Raw genomic sequence first — 7,770 nt, forward strand, 5'->3', positions numbered from 1 at the left:
CACAAGTTTAAAGATTGTCACTGCAACTTCTTGTACATACACATGAACGTCGTTAAGAAACAAACAAACGCCTAAACCTAATAATTTTCTCACTTTCGTGAGTGTTGTCTGAACCTTGAAACACTCAGCCCAGCCCAGGAAACAGGATGCAGACAGATTTTCAACATAAAAGCTGAATGAGTTGAAATGAATGTTTTGAAGAGCAAATTAATGTACTGGGTTTTTTTTTACTGTCTTAAATCTTGGAAAGTAAAACTGCAAATGAAATATTATGGCTAAAAATTACGATTTAGAAAATGATTAAGGACCCCGAAACTGATGGAGAGATGGAGCAGGGACCGCCTACCCCCCTATATTTTATAAAATTGTGTTTTATATTAAACTGAGCCTCGTGCCATGTATAAACATACCTTATTATTGTGCATTCAGTACTAAGCTATTCAAACAATACACAGGTTCAATGTGTTCGCTCTCCGCATCACCAGGGGGCGCTGTCGCACATCGGCGCAGCTCGTCGACCGCTTTAACGACTAAAACAAGAAGCGCTGCTAGGCGTGCTCAAAGTACGCCAACTAAACCTCAATCAATAAGAATGGTTTTCTAAAAGTCAGACGAACGTTAATAATGCGAACGACTTTACTGAACAGACAGCAGTTTTAGAGTATCTTCTGTGGGGTATGTATTGCGACATTTCTTGTGTCTTAATCTGGATACTGAGCGGCAGAGCCCGTTCAGTTAGCGGTGCTTTAGCTCAGCTAGCTTGCTAGGCTAATGCCCACTAACGGTGACAGCTGGGTGACTCAACGTTACCTGATGAATGAAACCAAACTGAAACTAAATTCTGGATTTTATATTCTAGAAACGTATAGTTTAGTGTGTATCTGTGGTGACAGAGCTTGCAGGATCAGAGACATTTAAATAATATAGTTGGTAAGAATTGAGGCTAAACGACCTGTTTAAACAGCCGCATGTGTTAGCCAGCTGAAGCTAGTTGTGACTTGATGCTGTTTAACCAGCTAATTATCGGTTTATTGCAGCTGTGAGTTAAATTAACCCCAGTGAAACCGACTTGTGAAGTACTTCATTTATATTTTATGATGTTAGCTAGCAGCTGATCATGCATCAGTCAGTAAACGATACGAACAGTGTTGGCAGAACATGCTAGTATGATGAAATAATTGCAAAATGTTGATCAGGGCTCTGAGAAATTGTGAGGACGATGAGGAAATAATTATTCTTGTACTATTCTGACAGGCTTTTATATCAAACCAAGTTAAACTATTTTCAGGTGAACTGTCTGAAACGAAAAATCATGAATAGAGAAATCAAAGCCGTGTTTATATACACACTAAAACTAAAAATTTACACAGTGGATGAAAATAACATTTTTTATTATTATTTTTTTTTTGTATGTAAAAAAAAAAAAAAAAAATCTGCATTGGCTCCTTTTCAGGAAACTCAATTTATTTTAAAACTAAATCTCAGATTCCTATTTTATGGAACTTTATTAATTATATTTTATTCTCTTGTTCAAAGCACATTTTAAAAAGACTTATATGATTTTCTGCAGTTTATGAAAATGTGTATATGTACCCTGTGTCTGAACTGTTTCTGTCCACTTCCCTGTCTTTTCTTTAGATAATCTGTGATGGCTACTACTGAGATGGAATCTGGTTCTTTGGAAAGCAGATCAGAGCAAGGGACAGTTGACTCTGATTCAAAGTACCCACTGAAAGTTCTTTATTGTGGAGGTACAGTATAAAACCCTTTTTCTTAGTTGGGTATCTTGAATTTAACTGAAGCTTCTTGACAAAATGTGACTGATATTTTTTTTCCTCTCTCTTTGCAGTGTGCTCTCTGCCTACGGAGGTAAGTTTATTCAGACAATATGGGCTTTCTGTTGCTGTTGAACTACTTACAAATATGCTCTTCCTTGAGTTAGAACTGAATCTACTCTGTTGTGTCTGCAGTACTGTGAGTACATGCCTGAGCCAGCCAAATGTAGGCAGTGGCTCGAGAAGAACTTTCCAGATGTGTTTGCCAAGATGACTGTAGGTGAGTGCCACTCATGAGTTTTTGTCAAATAGATTTTTCTTTAACTTCCCCAAAGTTGACATGGTTTACTCCAAACATCTGTGAGCTAAGAATAAAGCTGTTGACAATATACTGGACTGTACATTGTAGTAGTCACTGAAAAGGTGAGGAGCATTGTGGCCGGATTGGTTTTAATGTCTTCCTATTTTACTTCTGTCCAACTGGCCCGGCAGCAAATGCACCCAAGCAGGAACCCGGCACTGGAGATGCTCCCCCAGCAGGAGAGGAGGAGGAGAAAAAGAAACAGAAGAGAGGTATCTCGTCAAATATTAAAAGGAAAATAATTCAGAATCTGTTGTATGAGGCTTATTATAGTGTATTTTGATGTCAGACACACATTATAAATCAAATCTCTGTGTGCTAAAGCATAAGGGACTTTCATGGTGTACCTGCCTTGATTAAAATGCAATCCACACTGATCATTACTGCTGATAACAGGAAGTGTAGTTTAGTGCTATAGCAGTCACTCTTTGAGCAGCTACTTTGCCAGAAACGAAGAAGTCAGTCAAAAATGATAGCAGCCTCGGTCTGATTTCATGCTGCACACAGCCACAGGACGCAGCGAAGATGGTGACCAACTAAACACAGCTCTGATAAGAGAGTGAGCCACTGTGAGGCTGAGGTCAGTGAGATAAAATTAAAAACAGTTGGGCTACGTTACATCCTGCGTCGTTGCTGTGAATCCCTCGTGTATAGGTAGGCAGTTTGGATCCAGTCGGACAGTGACAGTGAAAACTATTACACAAAGACATAGTTACAGAATGTAAATACATTGAATGGAAATTAAAATGACCATAAATGGAGTCAAAGATGGGGTTTAACTTAATCTTAGGGCTTATAACTTTAAGAAAGTGATTCCTTATCTCTGTCTGTATTTAAAGATGTACCTGTATCTTGTTGTTGAGTGATATCATAAGTCTTTAATCTGGTTTATCCCATTTTACCTTTTAAGGCGGAAGAGGCCAGATCAAACAGAAAAAGAAGACTGTGCCTCAGAAAGTTACGATAGCAAAAATCCCAAGAGCCAAGAAGAAATATGTCACACGGGTGTGTGGCCTGGCAACATTTGGTAAGAGTTTTATGTTTCGTTGCTCTCCGTGTTGTTCAGTTCTCTTTCTGTTGATGCTTTGTTCTTAACATAAATCCTGTGCTGACTCTTTCAGACATCGACCTTAAAGAGGCTCAGCGATTCTTTGCCCAGAAATTCTCTTGTGGTGCCTCAGTTACAGCAGAGGATGAAATAATCATTCAGGGAGATTTTACAGATGACATAATCGACGTCATTCAAGAGAAGTGGCCTGAGGTGAGCTGTCTTAATTGTGGAAAACTTTAGAAAAACATGGATTGAAAGGTTTGATCTTGCCTAGACACTTCTCTTTGTTCATTTATTTAGTCGTTTTTCTTTTACCTCAGCTTCCTTTTCACTGGAAGAGGCAGAGACAGTTTTTAATTAGTAATTTTGCACTGAGTTTGAGCTCCTCTGTGGATTCACTGTCATGTTAAAAAATGCAAGACAGTCTGAATGAGGAGAGCGGGGGCACAGCTGGATCACTGAGGAGTGTCTCAGATCTGTCCTTAACTTTATCCTCTATCTGTAGTTTGAACTTTTTTTGAATAAATAAATTATGAACGTGTCCGTCTTTAAACTCAGAAGTCCCTGAAGGAAAACCTTCAGTGATGTCGAGCAGGTACGAAATCATAAAGATACAAGATAAAAGAAGAACAGCGAATTAAAACAAATATATAAATACAATGAGTAAATAATGGAACAACAAAATCAATGAAAACAGGTACAAACATAAGGTTTGAGAATATGAGATACCAACGAGCTCGTATTTAAAGTCAGTCAGTGCCAGCAGGCCAGAAGCAGAGAGGACAGTATGAACTCGAGGGACATGGAGCAGAATGGATGGAAGATTATATGATGGCAGCTTTTCAAGAAGGGCCTTGTAAATAAACAAATGTGTATGCAAATCTCAGCTATCAGAGAGAGAGAGCGAGGACCACCCAACCTTTTTATACAGGATGTAGCGATGAGTACTGTAACCTGAGTGCTGGACTTCGGAGTCTCAGCTGAAACGTGTCCGTACAAGACGTCACTACAAACTAAACTGAAACTGATTTTTAAAATATTGCATCAACAAGGTTTTCTTGCCACCGAATCTGACACGTGATATTTGAAAGATATCTTCTTATCAGGCCAAATGCCAAATACATTTTATACCACGACTCTTTCAAGTGCACAGATGTTAATAACAGATAACAGCTGTGCTGGAAAGCAGTTGTGATAAGGTCCAGCCAAACACTAGCTGCCAACAAACAAGCCGAGTGAGGTAAACGTAGGTTGGTCTCTGATATTGATGTGTGAATGGGATTGTTGTATGTTGTTACTGAACAGTAAATATCAGTTTGCATATCAAATGTTTTAGGTTGAGGTTTATTCTGAGATAGCTGATGTAGAAGTAGTGTGTATGTCTAACGTTTCACACTCGACAGAAGTGTCATCAGTTTGAAGGCGTTTAGACGTGAACCAAAGAGTTGGACAAATTAAAAACCGACCGATCGACGCTGCCGTCCCCAGAGCCCAGAGAGTTAGTGTGTGTAAAAACCACAGCGCAGTGCAACAGTAGAGAGAGTACTCTCAGCAAACAGATTTAAGCCTCAGTATAAAACAGATGAGATGGAGCAGGATCCAAGTTTTCAGGGGGGGTGTGTTCAGGATGTGATGAATAAAAACACAATGCTGCTTTCCCATGGTTTAGTATTAAGTTTAAGCTCTAACAGTCACATGAGCATTTTATTGTACATGAAAAAAAAAAAATCCAAAAATGTCAAATGGCCACACAGCTTCAAAATTATGACTGAACTGTCTCTGTCTCTGTCTCTGTCTCTGTCTCTGTGTTGTAGGTGGATGATGACAGCATCGATGATTTGGGTGAAGTCAAGAAGTGAAGACCAAATATGCACTTTTACTGAAATGGATGTGACCTGTAACAGCAACAACCTGGCCAAATGTACACATTAAGTCATTTTATACCTATTTTATTTACTGTACATAAAAAGCTGCGGACTTGGCCACTCACTTGGCATTTTTTTTAGTTAATAGCTACTTTCTCTCGTTTGCCAAAGGTGTGGTATGACGTGAATCCCTCCCAAATGTTCTTCACTCAAGCAAACTGTAGGCTAATAAATTTCAGTCTCCTTCGCCTGTACGCTCCAGTCTTCTTTCCAAGTTTGTCTTTTTTGTTTTTCAATGCATATGTGTCTGATTTTTTTTAAATACCATTGAATGGGGTTTCTTTTCCAGGGTTATGATTTGTTGTAGTTAACCTGCTTTATCTGAGTCACTTAAATGGCCGCAGGCTACTTGTTTTTCATGCACCCCACTCAATACCCACGAGTTCACCTATTCCCCTGCATAATAGTTTTATAATGAAGGCACGCTCCCCAGACAGATAACATTTACAGTTGTTTCCATGCTCCTCTGGGTCACTGCCACTTCCCCATAGATAACACACAGAGCACAGATGTTCGCTGCACTCAGGAATTAAGGTGTTTGTCTGAGAATCATTTGCATGAGCGCAAACACTATACCAAAGAAGTCACCTGGTGCGGCATATCTGTGTTGACTCGATATAGAGCGGCAGGTTTGTGACATTCTTCACTGCAGGATAAAACGATGAATCTAACAGAGAAGTGCTGCGCCTTCGAGTCTCCCATCCTGGACCAGGTGTTGCCTCCAATTCTGATCCTGGAGTTCATGTTTGGACTGATGGGGAACTTTGTGGCCCTGTGGATGTTCATCTTTCACATAGACACATGGAGACCCAACTCGGTGTACCTGACTCACCTGGCTGTTGCCGACTCCATTGTGCTGTTCTGCCTACCCTTCAGAGCAGACTACTACCGGCGTGGAAAAAACTGGCTGTACGGCGATGCCCTGTGTCGTATCCTGCTCTTCCTGCTGGCAGCCAACCGTGCGGCCGGGATCTTCTTCCTCACTGCCGTAGCTGTCGATCGTTACTTCAAGATCGTCCACCCAATGAACCGGATCAACAGAATGGGCCTGGGCTACGCGCTCTGGGTCTCCCTCGGCCTCTGGGGCCTGATCTTTCTTGCTACCGGATACCTTCTTGCTGATAAGCACTTCTTCTACAATGACAACCGTACACAGTGTGAGAGTTTCAACATCTGCATGGGCTTCAGCCCCCTCTCCACCTGGCACAACGCTTTCTATGTCATCCAGTTTTTCCTGCCCACTGTAATTGTCGCCTTCTGCACAATTCGAATCACTTGGCAGCTGAAAAGTCGGACTGTGGACAAAAAGGGGAAAATCAAACGGGCCGTTCAGTTCGTGTTGGCTGTGGCTTTGATCTTTATTACCTGTTTCTTTCCCAGCACCATCTCACGTATCGCTGTCTGGATCCTAAAGGTGTGGTATGACGAGTGCAAATACTTTGAAGAGGCCAACCTGGCATTCTACACGACGGTGTGTTTCACTTACTTCAACAGTGTCCTCAACCCTCTGGTCTATTATTTCTCCAGTCCTGCCTTTAGTGGCACCTTCAAGAAGATTCTGAATAAACTGCTGAGAAGGGGCGACGACCAAGATCCGCCAGATTCAACTGAGAATGACATTTCCACCACTGATGGCAGAGGGGTATAAAGCCAGGTGCTGCTTATGTGGCAGGGATGCTCAGAATTTTAACTGGTTAAATTAGTTAATAATGCACATTAAAGGTCTCACCCAAAAACAATTAGCAGTTTAGTGCTGAGTACATCTTTGTGAATGTGGTTGCAGTGTGAAAGTAAGGTGATTAAGAGCCAACAATGAATAACTTTCTTCAGTTGCAGGGTGGCCTACAAAGCTTGTAAAGGTAATATGTGTAAAATAAGCTCATATGTACTGTACATATGCACTATTTCACAGTAAGGAAGTTCATACAATCATTTCAGTTGTCAATCACTTCAACTTTAAACAGCACATTTGATTTCTTTGCACCTAGTAAAACAATATTTACGGTATAAATCAGCTGAAAAGCCAGAGGGGTGATTAGATCACTTCAGTAAACTGCCAATGAACGCACAACCCAAACATCCACTGCCAAGTGTGATTTTTTCTGTGAAATTGGGAGTGTACAGAACATATTTCGTAATAGATAAATATGTAAAATCAATGTCTTTTTTATTATTTCCTATCTTTTGTCATGCTGTGTGCATATTTCAGTTGCTAAGTCTTTGTATCCTGGCACAATATTTTCATTGAATAAATGACACATTAGAAAAACTAATATAAATTTAACAGTGTTTTCTGTTGTGCTGCTGTTTCTGTCTTCCGTCTCGAGAAACTGTTTTCATCATTTTGCATTTAAAATTTCCAAAGTAAAAACTCCATCGCTTCAGGGACACAGACACAGACACCACCACATTAAATACTACTACTAATGATAATAATAAACTGAGAGCACATATATTGGTGAGAAATATATACAGGAGCTTTTTGGTTATGATTGAAAGCTAAACCAAATGAGATCCCAACAGGAGGTCCCATCTTCCAAATTACAGACGATATGCCCATTATATAATGGTGCCTTATCAGAAAGTGCTGCAAAGACTCACAAAACGCCCACAAACAGACTTTCAGTGTTCACATCGGAACCTCATGAACAAGTAACA

General features: G+C 40.3%; 2 protein-coding genes across 2 annotated transcripts; both read left to right on the forward strand.

The window, feature by feature from the left end:
• The first annotated feature begins 526 nt into the window (after positions 1-526).
• Positions 527-5,306, forward strand: denr (density-regulated protein). The gene is made up of 8 exons (XM_041058160.1): positions 527-675; positions 1,639-1,751; positions 1,850-1,869; positions 1,971-2,055; positions 2,259-2,348; positions 3,047-3,163; positions 3,258-3,397; positions 5,002-5,306. Exons 2-8 carry the CDS (start codon positions 1,649-1,651, stop codon positions 5,044-5,046), a joined length of 600 nt encoding a protein of 199 aa, XP_040914094.1. The 5' UTR covers positions 527-675; positions 1,639-1,648; the 3' UTR covers positions 5,047-5,306.
• Positions 5,307-5,773: 467 nt separating this feature from the next.
• On the forward strand, positions 5,774-6,760 carry LOC121195738 (hydroxycarboxylic acid receptor 3-like). The gene has a single exon (XM_041059392.1). The coding sequence runs from the start codon at positions 5,774-5,776 to the stop codon at positions 6,758-6,760; it is 987 nt and encodes a 328-aa protein (XP_040915326.1).
• The last annotated feature ends 1,010 nt before the right edge of the window (positions 6,761-7,770 follow it).

This window comes from Toxotes jaculatrix, chromosome 16, assembly GCF_017976425.1.
Source record: "Toxotes jaculatrix isolate fToxJac2 chromosome 16, fToxJac2.pri, whole genome shotgun sequence".
NCBI classification, from domain to species: Eukaryota; Metazoa; Chordata; class Actinopteri; family Toxotidae; genus Toxotes; species Toxotes jaculatrix.

Bases quoted from the DNA above. Each gene is read 5' to 3' on its own strand.
- denr (XM_041058160.1), top strand. From the start codon at position 1,649: ATGGCTACTACTGAGATGGAATCTGGTTCTTTGGAAAGCAGATCAGAG. The intron at 1,752-1,849 runs GTACAGTATAAA...CTCTCTTTGCAG, and splicing joins GAAAGTTCTTTATTGTGGAG to TGTGCTCTCTGCCTACGGAG. The intron at 2,349-3,046 runs GTATCTCGTCAA...TTACCTTTTAAG, and splicing joins GAAAAAGAAACAGAAGAGAG to GCGGAAGAGGCCAGATCAAA.
- LOC121195738 (XM_041059392.1), top strand. From the start codon at position 5,774: ATGAATCTAACAGAGAAGTGCTGCGCCTTCGAGTCTCCCATCCTGGAC.